Genomic DNA, 15,553 nt, shown 5'->3' with positions numbered 1-15,553 from the left:
AAAAAAAAAAAGGAAACCGATAAGGGAGTTCACTATTTTGTTGGATTAAAATAAATTTATTTTGTAGGATTAATAATAAACAAATGTTAAATCATAATTAAAATAAAAAAGGAAAAAAATTTGATAAACCTTGAGGAGAGAAAGGGAGCATAGGAGAGAAAATAGGAAGAGAGAGAGAGAGAGAGAGAGACGGATAGAAAATAACTTAAGAAAAAAAAATGGAAAGAGATAAGGGAGTCGACTATTTTGTAGGATTAAAATAAAGCTATTTTGTAGGATTAATAATAAACAAATGTTAAATCATAAATAAAAAAAATAAAAAATATGATAAACCGTGAGGAGAGAGGAGTATGGGAAAAGAGAATAAGAGAGAAAATAGGAAGAGATAGATAGTCGGTCAAAAACTTAAAAGATATAATAAGTGGGTTACACATATCCACCTGTTAGCTTTACGAGAATCGAAACTCGGTTCTCGTATGAGGACCTGGTCCGAACTCAGACAAAACCCACACTGAATCTCCTAAATGACTAGAATACCCTTTAAGACATCGGAATCGTCTTATGATCGGACAGAAATACCCTGGTTGTCACTAAAAGATGATTTTTTTTTCAAATCTTATTACCTTTTGTCCATACTAATCCAACAATATGGAATTAACTAAGAATCAGGATCGAACAAGGCCAATACTGAAATAGGAGACAAATGCATGTATTTTGCCATCTCACCCGAGTCCTTTGGTACCATAGTGTCATCCTATCCATCTCCCATCTTAAGACATCATTCCTTGATCAGACAATTCTACGCTCTCTTGCGTCAGGGATCCACACATGGATAGGCTTCTTCTCCATAGAGCCTATGGACTAGAGAGTGATCTTGGGAATATATATCCAGGTCCTCCCAGTCCTAGGATCACTCTATCTGGTCCTTGGGCTCTATAGAGAGAAACCAGATCCAATAGCACAAGTAGACTTTCTAGATCTTCGATCATTGACATTGTCTTAGAACCTGAACAATGACCAAAACAAAATAAAACTCCCCCACCGGTTGATAGTATTAAGAGTAGGTTGACTAAGATGGAGGAAGTGGTAGCCAAATTGGCCAACAACTGGGTGTGAATCAACAAGCAGGCTCATTGTAGAAATACAGGGCATAACTGAACTCATATCTTAATAAATTTGTTCAATAAAATGCCACTCCAATCGATCATGAGACTTTTTCATGTTCAACTTAAGCACCACGAACTTTGTTTTTCCTTTCACTTTTTTATTTAATAGAATAATTCATAAGAAGAATAAATATGATCCGAAATCAACTTATTTGGAATGAAGACAAGACTATATATACAGGGGATATGATGTTAGATAAAATACATCAGAGACATGAAGTCATAATATTTGTTTTTGGAATAAGGCAAATGAGAGTTGCATTTGGAGACCAAGGAAGGACGCCGCACTTGAAGAAATTGGTGACAAAGTCTACCATGTCCTTGGCTACCACAATTCCAATACTTTTCAAAGAAAACATGAGGAAATCTATTAAGAGCTGGAGACTTCAATTGATACATTGAGAAAAACACCCTTGGAGAATTAAAGATAAAGTCATTTCATCACGACTTTTAGAAATAAAAGAATCTTAAAATGTGAGGAAATTTCTTGAAAGAGATTTCTATCTGTTTTGGTCCATTTCCCAGATTGGGCGTCAAAATGGTCTACAGTGAGGTGGTAAGGTGCAATGAGTATTAAATGGTTTTAATTGCGGTTTATTTTATACGGTTAGCAACCGATTTGCTAGTTTATTCGCATGTATACTAAAATTTACTTTTATTGATAAATGCTTCAATCCCTTATCAAATTAAATGAGACATTGAACAAACAATGATTTAACTACATAACTACATAGTATGAGTAAATCATTGAATAGACTGTTGGACTGCTTCTATAGTTCTTAATTCTTCCCTAAATTAAACCATTATATTTTGTTAAAACAACTAAATATTTAATTGTTATATGAGTTAATCAGATCAGTTTTGATAGTTTAAACGGTGTCAATTCGGTTTGTAATCAACGGGTTAAATAGATAAAATTGACCCAACCCATTTAGCTAGTCGGTCTTAAATTTGAAATCAGAACCGAACCATTTACTAATCAATTTTGTGGTTTCGGTGTAAACGGCTCTGTTCGATTTCGATAAATAGTTTCAATTTCAAATTCACATCCTTATCCCCGAAGATGAGAGAAGAAACAAGTCAAGAAGCAGAAATCTTTTGTATATATTTTAACTTTGAAAAAAAATTCTTATTTTAATATGTTTATTTGCACCGTTTGAACTATCAAAACTGACCCGACCCATTTAGCTAATTGGTCTTAAATTTGAAATTGGAATCGAACCATTTACTAATCGGTTTTGTGGTTTCAGTGTAAATGGCTCGATTCAATTTTGGTAAATAGTTTCAATTTCAAATTCACATCCTTATCCCTGAAAATGAGAGAAGAAACAAGTCAAGAAGTAGAAATCATTTTATATATATTAACTTTCACTGAAAGTTGTGAAGAACACTAAACACCCCTGTGTGAGTGGCCCAAGGTATGCCTAATGGGAGTCGAACTTAGGAAATCTGAGTTTACAGCTCATATCAAATTCGTTACTCACCTACTACGCTACCCCCTTGGGTTGATTTATCCCAATACTAATTATTAATAAAAATTATAATAATTACAAATTCATCATTTCGGCTTTCAGTGGTCCACTTTTGTGGGTCTTATATTTTCGAATTTCTTTTGGAGCAACAGAGGTCGGTTACAACTAAGTTGAATAAATAAATATATTAAACCTGACAACCCTAGTACTAATGGAATAATCAAATTCAGAAATATCAAAAAGAGCGACAACGAGATCCCAATGCATTAGGCTGCGTTCCAAGATAGAAAATATAATTACAGATATCAATAAAAAAATATAAATATTGTATTATTTCTTGATAGAGGATGTAATAGGAACCAGACAATCAAACCCTAATACAATTTGATGACATTTATTTTTTTACTTCCATTAATGTTTCATGCACGCTTAATGGCAACATGAAAAAGTATTTATATAAGCAAAAGAACACAACAGGTGCAAGGAGGAGACAAATTAAAGCTTCTTCCATTGTAATTGAGATCAATATAGTAATGTGTGCAATCATATAATATTGACCATGTGATAGATCAGTTAGGCCCAACCTTATGTGTACAAATAGACTTCAAGTTACCCTCAGCACTACAAAAATTGGACTTTCTTTAGTCACGGTTTTTCAGCGGTCATTTCTACAAAATCTATTGCGAAAGAGAATTATATTTATCAGATCAACTCGTATCAGTCAATTTTACACTTAATTTTCATGAATTTTTTTTTTTTTATGATTTTATCCTTCTTCTAATTTCAAAATCTGATTTTAAATCAATCAGATATTGAGATTGATCTTAGCCTATATCGATACAATACAATCAATCTAATATTTGATACGTAAACCATAATTGTAAGAGCCAATCCACTAGTAGTAATCATAATCAGAATAGCAGCTCAACAAACTTTGATTAAAGTCATTTCATGAAGAAAAAAAGGGAATCAAGTTTCCAACGCTTAGCTGAACCAATTGTTGTCCTCGAGAATGGCAAGCCTTAGTCAAGAAGTACAAATATAGGCCTTTGGCACCTGGTATAAATATTCACATCTCATTAGGTCTAAGCATAGGGCCAATGTTTAGTGGTAAAAAAAAATCCTACTTTCTATATGGATAGCTAGGTTGGAATTTTGTCAGGCCAAGATGTGAAAGAGACACCCACTAAAAGGTGTGTGGGGCTCTTCTATAGTGCGGCATGGTGTATGATGTATATCTAATAGTTGGGAGTTTTTCGGGACATATGTTCATGTTCCATGTGTGTCTGAATATTCTCAACTGTCAATATGTGTTTGCACACCGCATCACAAAAACACTATACTATAAGATAGACTATGGCAATAAAAAATACACATACATTCCATGTGAATGGCCATTATATATACACAAGCAATGTAAAGTTGGGACCCAAAAAAGAGAAGATTGATAGCTCTTTATCGAAAAAGAGAAGAGACAATAATAAAGATTAAATGAAGAACATGAGTGACATTCATCCTATAATGGAAACCTATCATTTCTCAAGATCAGCATCTAACTTGTTTTCTGTAGTTAACCAGTCACTATAATAATTACCTAAGCATTACTAGTACATTTGGTAGATTCATGGCCAACAATTAATAAGAAAGCATTCTTCTTGATCATCATTAAGTTGCAGCCACTAAGTTCACTAGAAGTAGGATGAGATGCAAACCCACCCTTGATACTTATCATCTATCCTAGAATCATGAAATTATGATAACCCTAAACTTGAAAATTGATTAGGTCTTGCTTGTTTCTTCTGTCTAATGTGCCATCTCCTCAGCCTTCTGCTTTCTCCAAATCAGAAACATAAGTTGAATATGCCCACAATGTCATATTAATGAAAAGCATTTGCACAGAAGCCAAACGTGCTTATTACTGAAGTGAAATCATTTGGCTTACATGTTCCCAGGTCCAGTCAGACTCAACATTTAGGGATTCCAGGAGTGCTTTGAAAGTACCTTTTTTGCCCAAAGTTACGAAATTGTGAGGAGATCATGTGAAAATTAAAAATCTTAGACCCTAACCACTTAACTTTGATAAAGAGATCCAGTGTCATTGATATTAGGTTAATCTGGAGTTTTAGGTGAAATGATTTTATTTCGAGGGTCCTCATTTATGACAATGATAGAACCATAATGTGAAGGGATCAGGGAAAATTGAAAATATTAGGGATAAACAACTTAATTTTGAAGAGGGTCCGATGACACTTATATCAAGCCAGCCAAAGAAGTGAAAAGTATCCTCAATTTTTCATAGTCCCCTTAAAATCTTATGATTAATCATTATTGGCCAATGAAAGCCACACTTAGTTGTGTGGCCTTCACATCAGGGCGATGAGGGAGCACGCATTGGTACCCATCTAAAACAAAGGCATCATTTCATGCCACCCGTGAGAAGGTATAAAGATGCTAGATATATATATATATATATATATATAGAGAGAGAGAGAGAGAGAGAGAGAGAGAGAGAGAGAGAGAGAGAGAGAGAGAGAGAGAGAGAGAGAATATTCCATATTATTTGCTATTGGATTTAAGTACGATTCAAGGTAGCTGAGTGCAAGTAGCACTCATTTTACATAAATAAAAAAAGTGAGAGGGATAATTATGTCGTCAATATCAAGTATGCTAGTGGATAACACCAATAGGATCACATGATGGAGCATTATTTAGGAAAGATATGAGGGTTATTTCAGAAAAAAAAAAAAAAAGGGAAGAGAGAGATAAACATAATGGATGCTAACATACTTGCTATCGACGACATACCCAACATTTTTCCATAAAAAAAATTTGTCTATCCCTAACAAGTAATAAATAGTATCTCCATGGTAAACAGCATTTTGTTTGATAAATTATTGATCATTAAGAAATAAGAAAAATTTGATCAAATGGGTGGAAATTGGCCAATGTCAAAGCAAAGGGGTAAAGAAGAAACAAACCAAGAAGTAGGAACTTTATAAAAATAAATAAAAAAATAGTACGAATCCACTTCATTCTTGTTATACAGTCCATCTCTTTCGGCTTTCAATGGTCCCACTTCATTCTTGTTTATACAATCTATCTCTTTCGGCTTTCAATGGTCAACTTCTGGGATTTTATTTTAGAATATTCCGGCTGTAACCGAGGTAGCTTTCAACTCCGGGTGACGAACTTTCCCATTCCCTTCTATTTACGTTGTCATTGGTCGAAGTTAAGACAGAAATATGATTTCAGAACCTAGGTTAAGATTTCTAACCTTGAGGACAGGTTAGGATAGAAAATCTCTGGTTCATAGTCAAGAATGGGTCAGGGGTCAAGTTTAAGGCCTCGGGTTGAGCTTGGTTCGGTCCAACCTGACCCTGATTAGATTCTGATTTTATATAGTGAATGACGATTATGACCATTATACATTGACAATGGTTCTTTCCTCAATTTTCATTTCGTCATTTCGTCCCTTATCCCCACCCCCCCCCCAAAAAAAAAAAGAAAAGAAGTTGTTTCCACTCTGATCAAGGTGGGAGCCTCAAAAAAGAAACAAGGGTATTGTCAAAGGGATTCAAAGTCAGTAAGATGCTTCTTGAAGCACTTTATCCACTACGAATTACCAATGGATCAACTCTAATTGGGGTTATTGTAAATGTCTAGCCCTCATTCTCTTGATATTAGTTTCCTATATATAATGTATGCCCATTAACATTGATATAATGAGCCTCTAGCATTAAAAAATTAGGTTGGAGATGATTTTTATTGTAGGTTTGGGAAAATAACATTTCAATTTGTGACATTTGTCTGTCAAAAAATAGGGTCAATAAGGGCCAATTCAACTATCCCTTGCTCAGGGTTAATCAAGGCTAGGTTGGGTTGGGTTAAGTTGAGTCCGACAAGGTTAGACCTAGGCTGAATGTCTCAACACGACTTCAATGTCAAGTTTCACTGGGATTTAAAAAACCCGAGTCAACTTGTCCAATTTCATTCCTAGTTAGAAGTGCTAAATTACCAATAATACCCTCAAAGTGATGAAGGACTAGGAAGGATATTCATGAGTCTCTGGACCCACTTTCCACTTTGCCATAGGGCGTAACAATGATGGCATTGAAATGATTTTCTTCACTCATATTTTAGGAGAAAGATTATTGTTCGTTCCTTACCCTAGATACATGGGATTGGGAAGTGGGAGCGGGCTGTGAAATGACACCCTTACCCTATGCTCCACTTCCTTGTGTATCTGATGGATGCGGGAGAAAGAAATGTTACTTCGTGAGTTTGGATCGTTGCACATACAATCACTTGATCGTATATATGAACATTCAAGACATGTTCCATTTTTTGTTATTACAAGGATCATGACGATGAGTATATTTAAAAATAAAAAATATATGTGTTAGATGCTGCCATATAAAACCAGTTGATGGAACTAATTTCTTAACTCCTCAGCGTTCATCACCTTTTTTTTTTTTTTTTAAAGAACATCATCGTATATCCCAATCCAGTACTCCCCCAGCCAAGACATAAGCATAACCCAAACTCAATCTCTCTCTATACTGACGAAAATACCCTTCATGACACCTATAAGAACAAGTGCTTTGTGCCTTTCTTCTTCACCACCAGCTCCTTCTTCTCCAGATTCTCCACCTTCACGGCTTCACCTGCAAAAGTTCATAGTCACCACCACTCCATCACAGCATAGATTTGTCCATTCACCTAAACTAACCATGACTTTCAATTTGACCTCTGTGAAGACCTCTTCTAATGGAGCATGGCAAGGCGATAGTCCTCTCAACTACGTCTTCCCACTCCTCGTCATCCAAATCACTCTAGTTCTCGTCATCGGCCGCTTCTTAGCTTTCCTTCTCAAACCTCTCCGACAACCTAATGTCGTTGCAGAGATTGTTGTATGTTCTCAAGTAGAACTCATCCTTAAAGGCTAACAGTTTTCTCTGTAGTATAATCATTTATGGGTTTATCTTTGTGTGTTGCAGGGAGGAATCATCTTGGGACCATCAGCTCTAGGTCGGAACAAAACTTACTTACACAAAATCTTCCCATCATGGAGTACTCCCGTACTAGAATCCGTCGCAAGCATCGGACTCTTGTTCTTTCTATTCCTAGTGGGTCTCGAGCTCGATCTAAACTCAATAAGAGGAAGTGGACGAAAAGCTTTCGGAATCGCCGCCGCCGGAATCACTCTCCCTTTCGTCTGCGGCATTGGGGTTGCTTACGCTGTTCGTGCAACCGTCCAGGCTGCAAAAGAAGCTGGTTACCTTCAATTCTTTGTCTTCATGGGTGTATCTCTCTCCATCACAGCTTTCCCTGTCCTAGCACGCATATTAGCCGAGCTTAAACTTCTCACCACCCAAGTCGGCGAGACGGCCTTGGCTGCGGCGGCGTTTAATGATTTGGCGGCTTGGGTTTTATTAGCTCTAGCCGTTGCTCTAGCGGGGAACAACGGTAGTACTGGTGGAGGACATAAGAGTCCAGTGGTGTGTATCTGGGTGCTCTTGTCTGGAGTGGCTTTTGTAGTGTTCATGATGGTGATCATCCGGCCGGTGATGACGTGGGTTAGCCGGAGGTGTTCGCAGGAGCAAGAAACCGGCGACAATGGAGTATATATATTCTTGACATTAGTAGTAGTTCTTGTGTCGGGGTTCATGACGGATCTGATAGGGATACATCCTATATTTGGGGCTTTCGTGTTTGGGTTAACGATACCTAAAGAAGGTGAGTTTGCGAGGAAGTTAATATTGAGGATAGAGGACTTCGTTTCAGGGCTTTTGCTGCCACTCTACTTTGCTTCTAGTGGGCTTAAGACGGACGTGACTAAGATAAATGGAATAGAGGCTTGGGGTTTACTGGTTATTGTTATTGCCACAACCTGTGTTGGGAAGATTCTGGGTACCTTCTTTGCGGCCTTGATCAGTAGGATACCAGCTAGGGAGTCGTTGACCCTTGGGGTGCTGATGAACACTAAAGGGTTGGTGGAGCTTATAGTTCTTAATATTGGGAAGGAGAAGAAGGTCAGTACTGTAGTTATCACTCCTCTTTCTTCATTATTTCATTAATTTCTATGCATCATTCATTTTAATTTATAACCAAACACCTCTCTCTCTCTCTCTCTCAACAACACAGGGATATCACTGATATTCAGTAAGTAAACATGAAGATCTAAGGTGGCTGAAGTGATGGAAGTTCCCTGAAGCTACTATGAAATCTCTCTCTCTCTCTCTCTCTCTCTCTCTGAGTGATATATATCACTGATACCCATTAACTAAACAAGAAGGTCTATCTCATAAAAGAAAACATGAACATCTAAGGTGGCTAACACCTCTCTCTCTCTCTCACACACAGTGATATCACTGATACCCATAAAGTAAACAAGAAGATCTTTCTCATAAAAAAAATAAAATATAAAAATAAAAATAAAAATAAATGTGGAATTTATTTTCTCACTAAAATTCCCTTTACCTTTGAATTTTTTTTTTTTTTTTTGATACTTCCCTGCTTTTTAATTTTTACATCTTTTCTCCCTTTCTGATTTTAAATATTCAGATTACCTTTTCTTTTCTTTTTAAATATCATTAGTTATTCGACCTTTAGACTATAAAACCTTCTCCCATATTTTATAAATATATTAACTCTATAGCTAACTAAACCCTCATTCTGAATGCAATGAGTGATGGAAATGGAATTATGCGATTATCAAATTTAATATTTTTTTCCAGATAGATTGGCTCAAAGGAGAGTAAAAATAATTCATGAGCTCTTATTGGTGTTTGCCAACTGAGCTATCACTTAGGGTTCTAATTTAAAAAAAAAAAAAAAAAAATGGCCTAATCATTTCAAGAACTGTCATATATGGAATTTCTTTCCTTATCTAGAGTGGCATCTCTTACATCATATCACCGCACAAAGAAATATATATATATATATATATATATATACACATTTTTATATATATTGTAATTGTAAGTTGATCCAGATTCCAGATTATGCTTATATAGACTTCAAAAATTTATAATAGAATTTTTTTTTTATATGCGTGTGGAGCAACAATTCTTGGTCAAATATGTCCTTTTTCAGATAAGATAGCCCATTTTGATATGCTTATAAAGTTGGTTTAAATGTTTGTCATATGGTACATCAATTAATGGATTCTAAATTTGATGAATAGATAAACACTAAATCACCCGATCTCACAGAATTTCAGGTCAAATAGATTTTGTCTAGTAACAAAATAGATGTTTGAAAATTTAGGATCATGGGAGGATGTTATGTAGTACTAGTGGGAGTATATATTGTGGATATGCATAACACACACAAATGCATACAAATAAATTGAAATTTTTACGTGAGATATATGTGTGTGTATGTGTGTGTGATTATTCTAGACCATGTATTAACTATACAATGGTCAAAATTGTTAATTATCTTTCATATGCACAAATGAGGATAGACCTATTTCATAAACTTATAAAAAACATACCATTCTAATGATTTTTTTTCCCATTTAAAAAAAAAATAAATGAAAAAGAGAGGCTGGATGATTATGAACTGATATGGTCTGGGTTGTAGGGGTCTTGAATCTTATAAATTAAAGAAAAAATATTTTCTTTTATTATTATTATTATTATTTCGGTTAAAATAGTTACATCATCAGATATGGTCTAAGGGCTCTAGGGATCTTGAATAATATAAATTAAAGAGGAAGACTTTTTTTTCTATTATGCTTTCGATCAAAATGATTATATGGTTTGATTTATCCTCAAGATGGCAGATGCCGAAAGACCAACCTAGAGAAGGGTCAGTATAATTTTCGAAGGAGAATTGCCATGATACCAAAGTATTATTTCCCTCTAATTTGAGGTTGTATATCCATGTGGACCTACATGAATGATATTTTTCTCCATGTGAATGATTCTCCACACTAGTATCTTAGGAATCCTCTCCAATTTTTGTTGACTAAAAGCATATGTAAGTGAATTTTTTATTTTTCTTGATAACTTGGTGTATCCGAACACATTGGCTCGGCTAATCTCCCTCGGCTGCAAGGTGGCCACTGTGCTAATGACAATAGTTAACCCCTATCACAGTGACCAATTTGATTGAGACAAAGTGATGGCTTGCCAAGGTGAGGACAGTGAGATTCGAACTTAGGATGGCCAAATTTACAGTTCACCCCAACTCATTACCATTGAGCCAACCCCATAGGTTTGTAGGTGAAGTCTTAGACGTAACAATGCCAACATTTTTGGAAGTTGGCTGAATTCTTTAAGGACTCTTTCCCCTATTTTTCTTTTACAAAAGGTGCAATTTGACACTAAAATGGCAAAGTAAAAAAGTTGTAATTTTTTTTCATTTTCCTATGTGTCATTTTTAAAATTTATTTAAAGTCAAAGTTAAAAAATAAGGTGAGGAAGCGCTCCCAGGTTGACGGACCATGCACTTTTATGGGAAAAATTAGGAACATAAATAAAGAACGGTTTCCACCATTCATCCAATAAGGGGTGGAATTTATTCCATGAAAGTGGCCTAGTGCACTAAACCATGAAATCCATTGGCTGGTTTTTTTTTTTTTTTTAAAGAAATCCCTTGGCTGGTTGGCGGACCAAAAAGTTTTCTTTAAAAAAAAAATTCAAAATAATTTGAATGTCTTTTCATTACTGAGTGGTAAAGTTTTTAAAAAAACGTGTGACATGATGTGATCATATGATGTATCCCCATAAGATAGGAAAAAGACTAAGTTATATTAAAGCGATAAAAAATTAAGATTCTTTCACATGCTTGGCATTGGAAATCCTTCTTAGTGTTCCTTCACTTCTTTTACTTTTTTTTTTTTTTTCCTTTCCCATATGTTAGTTATGCATTATCCAAATAGCATCTAGGTTTAGAATACATCCTGAAACCCGATTCTTATCTATTTTTCACTTTAAAATACTTTATAAGTTCATAATCTATCCCAAAAATGCATGTCAAACACAATCTTTGTCTTTAAATTCAATTTAATTATTTATCAATTACAACTGAAGAATCCTAATTCCTAACCCAATCCTTCTTCAAATTTCATTTTCAGGTGCTCAACGACGAGATATTTGCAATCCTAGTACTAATGGCAATCTTCACCACATTCTTGACAACTCCAATTGTGCTAGCTGTCTACAAACCAGCCCGCGTAGGCATCCTCATGAACCAACGCAAGCTTCAACGTGAATCCCCTTCCAACCCCAAAGATGAACTCCGCATCCTTGCTTGCGTCCACGGCCCTGGCAACGCTCCTTCACTCATCAACCTCGTTGAGTCAACTCGTGGCAACAACAAATCCCCACTCAAGCTTTACATAATGCACCTGGTTGAACTCACTGAGCGCACTTCATCCATCATCTTGGCTAAACGCGCCCGCAGGAATGGTCTCCCTTTCATCAACCGTCTCCACAAAGGAGACTCCCACGACGGCGGCGTCACGGTGGCCTTTAAGGCGTATGGCCAACTCGGCCGAGTCAATGTCCGAACCATTACGGCCATCTCAGCACTTCATACCATGCATGAAGATGTTTGCCACGTGGCGGAAGAGAAGAGGGTGAATATGGTGATCCTTCCCTTCCACAAGCATGGTAGAAATGACGGTGAGATGGAAAATGTGGGCCATAGCTGGAGGATGATCAACCGGAGGATCCTCAAGGAGTCTCCTTGCTCTGTGGCTGTGCTAGTGGACCGTAGCCTTGGTGATGGGCCCAAGCGGAATATTCCTTCACCAAGTGCCAGCGTGGCACAAGGGATATGCGTTTTTTTCTTCGGTGGACCCGATGATCGTGAGGCATTGGAGTTGGGAGGACGAATGGCAGAGCATCCAGGGTTGAGGGTCACATTGATACGCTTCCTGGAAGGGGCTAACAGACAGATTATGCTGCAGCCTTCGCCGGGAAAGTGCTCGGAGAAGAATTACAGCTTCTCGACCGCCGTGATGGTTAGAGAGACGGAAAGGGAGTTGGATGAAGCGGCAGTGGCGGAGTTTCGAAGGAGGTGGGAAGGGATGGCGGAGTTCACTGAGAAGGTGGCGAGCAATGATAATATAGTGGAAGGGGTGGTGGCGATCGGGAGAAGTGGACAGTATGAGTTGATCATAGTAGGGAAGGGAAGGTTTCCGTCGACGATGGTGGCGGAGATGGCGGAGAGATCGGCGGAGCACCCGGAGTTGGGTCCTATTGGTGATGTGTTGGCGTCGTCGGGTCATGGGGTAGTGTCGTCGGTGCTGGTGATACAGCAACATGACGTGGTCCACGCCAATGAAGCTCCTGTCCATAGGATCGTCGACGGTGATTACGAGACAAACACCCAGTCCTCCACTACTATTAATGATAATGGCACCAATAACATTAATCCGGTGTGAAGTGGAAACTGCCCCAACGAAGCTGTTTGTCTATTCTAAGGATTTTATAGTTGTTGAAAATAAAGCAAGTTTTGTTGCTTGTAGAGATCTCGATTACGATTTCGATTTTCCTCTAGGGCAACGTATCGTTTTTTGGTGAAAATGCTAAAACTCTATAGAATTTGTGAACCCTAGAATGGTCGACGGACCGTCAACCTTTTATAGATGAAGAAAAAATCTTGAGTTTGGATCAGGTCTTCATACGAGAATGAAGTGCTTGATCCACGCTTGGAACCCACTCAATATTAAAATCTGTATAAAAGGAGAGAGATTGAGTGGATTCCAAGAGTGGACTAGGCATTGTACGAGAATGGTACTTGTACCAGGATTTGATCCAGACTAAAAAAACCTTGTCTTATTTACAAAGTGATATTTTCAATGAATGAGTCACGTTTGAGCCGTGATATGAAATCGTGATTTTCTAAGATTAATAGCTTGTTCGGAGCTAAGGAAAAGAGAGCTGATCAGGTCCATTCTCGTATGGTGCCTGATCCACACATGGAGTCCACTTGGTCTCTTTATTCTTATAATTGACTTTTACATTGAGTGGATTCCATGTGTAAATGAGACACCATACTAGAATAGTTCTTGTACAAGGACTTGATCCGAACTCCAGATTTTTTTTTTTAATTTTTTTTTTTTTTTTGTCTATCCTTATAGAATAATATGCACTTACAAAAGAGATGGGAATCCAAATAATTCCTAGTTTCTCAGTAGTAGTTAAGAAGCGGTCTAGTTATCAAACTAATGGAGAAGCAAAGGCCATGACATTTTGCCACTAAAGTAAGCCAAGAATTCATTTGAATCCATTGGATGTGCTAATCTCAGGCACTAAATCAGGGAGAGAAAAAAGTCAGAAAAATGCGAAAGAGAAAGAAAAGGGGGGGGGGGCAAGAGAGGGTGTTCTTACGCTATGTTTGGATCAAGAAAAAAAAAAAAATTGAATTTAACAAAACATGTAAAAATCAATTCTAAAAGCAATGTAAAGAAAAATAAGAACAAACAATGCACACAGGTTTATAAGGTTGGACAAGAAAGCCTACGTCCTCAGGGAAATGAGATTCTACTTCACTATTAATGTAGAATAGGGTTACAGCGCTCGTCCTCACATCTCTCAGAATTATTTACAGAGAAAGTAAACCTCGTTATAAATATATAACAAAAACCCTAATATCGGAAAGTATAAAACTACCCTCAAATAAAAGAATTCGAAAGGGGGGCGCCCTACACCCTCTCTACACAAGGTGGCCTTCATTCTGTTGGGGAGCCTATACCAATGCTCCTTGGATTAAACTGTGACAAAATACAAGACATGCTGCACCAACAAGAAATAGACACATAAATAAATCATTAGATTTTATAATGGTGAATCCAAATCACCACAACCCAATCAGGATGAATCAGGTCCAAGTTGAGATGGACTGAGGCCGACAGAGCAAAGATATCCTAACCTGAATTAGGGCTGGATTGGGCCAGGACTGATTTAAAAGAGCCTTAGGGCTGGGCTGGGATTTTTTTAACAACCCAGCCTAGCCTAGCCAAGCCCATTGACACCCCTATTTTGAATTATGGATAGCCGTCTAATAATTTGATGGCTTAAATTACATTAAGACTGTTAATAAAAAAAATTACATTAAGACTTTGGTGCTTAAATTGGAAAAATATAATATAATATATAATGTCTTGACCAGTATACAAGTACGCTTAGCGCATCACCACAGGTGCGTGATCAAGGGTGGCAACCAAGTCTGAACCAAGGTTTTAAAACTTGACAAGGTCGACTCAATGCCACATGTGACTACAAAAAAGGTAGGTCATGTAAAGAATCTCAACTCATTGGCTGGTGAAGGAAACTTTTACCCTTCTTTCCACAAACCTTTTTTTTATTATCGACATTCTGGACACAAATGAGGAGGACCTGTTTTATGGGCTTTATTTGCAGGTTTCTCCTCATGGGCGGAAACCACCGAAAGCACTCTAGCCGATTGAGCATCCTAGTAATGGATTGAACCCTAGCCTAGGTGGATGAATGTTGACTGGGTGATGTATACAGTCTAGAGGAGCTACAGTAAATAGATCAGCACTGGTGAAAGAAGTCCATAAAGAAAAATAGAATACGACTGACCTGTAAGTTGTAGTTCAACTAGGTCAGAACTTGCGGGGATCCGTGACTTGCACTTCAAAAGCCATGAATAAGACGTGTGAGAGAGAGAGAGAGAGAGAGAGAGAGAGAGAGAATACCTTATTTTATGTCCCCATTGAATAAATCTCTTAAATGAACAGAATACTCTTCGTGACACCTGCAGGACACACGTGCATCGTGCCTTTCTTCTTCTCTGTCACGGGGCGATGATCCACTGCCACGGGTGCGGTCGTACATCGGATGGTCAAGATGACATCGATATATATCCCGATGCCATGCCAATCAACGGATCCTCGCCGTTTCACAACACACGTAGCAGAGAATTTTTTTTATT

The 15,553-nt window shown here is 37.3% G+C and overlaps 1 protein-coding gene across 1 annotated transcript; it reads left to right on the top strand.

The window, feature by feature from the left end:
* Positions 1 to 7,274: 7,274 nt before the first annotated feature.
* On the top strand, positions 7,275 to 13,120 carry LOC122059470 (cation/H(+) antiporter 20-like). Its single transcript, XM_042622258.1, has 3 exons — positions 7,275 to 7,548; positions 7,636 to 8,670; positions 11,724 to 13,120. Exons 1-3 carry the CDS (start codon positions 7,369 to 7,371, stop codon positions 13,035 to 13,037), a joined length of 2,529 nt encoding a protein of 842 aa, XP_042478192.1. The 5' UTR covers positions 7,275 to 7,368; the 3' UTR covers positions 13,038 to 13,120.
* The last annotated feature ends 2,433 nt before the right edge of the window (positions 13,121 to 15,553 follow it).

The sequence above is a fragment of the Macadamia integrifolia genome, chromosome 13, assembly GCF_013358625.1.
Source record: "Macadamia integrifolia cultivar HAES 741 chromosome 13, SCU_Mint_v3, whole genome shotgun sequence".
Lineage (NCBI taxonomy): Eukaryota > Viridiplantae > Streptophyta > Magnoliopsida > Proteales > Proteaceae > Macadamia > Macadamia integrifolia.
The sequence above is the reverse complement of the archived record's forward strand: the minus strand, read 5'-3'. Positions and strand labels throughout refer to the sequence as shown.

What these genes read in the sequence shown, in the direction of transcription:
- LOC122059470 (XM_042622258.1), top strand. Translation starts at nt 7,369, where the DNA reads ATGACTTTCAATTTGACCTCTGTGAAGACCTCTTCTAATGGAGCATGG. An exon ending in ATGTCGTTGCAGAGATTGTT is followed by an intron (nt 7,549 to 7,635) that starts GTATGTTCTCAA and finishes TGTGTGTTGCAG; the next exon opens with GGAGGAATCATCTTGGGACC. An exon ending in ATATTGGGAAGGAGAAGAAG is followed by an intron (nt 8,671 to 11,723) that starts GTCAGTACTGTA and finishes TTTCATTTTCAG; the next exon opens with GTGCTCAACGACGAGATATT.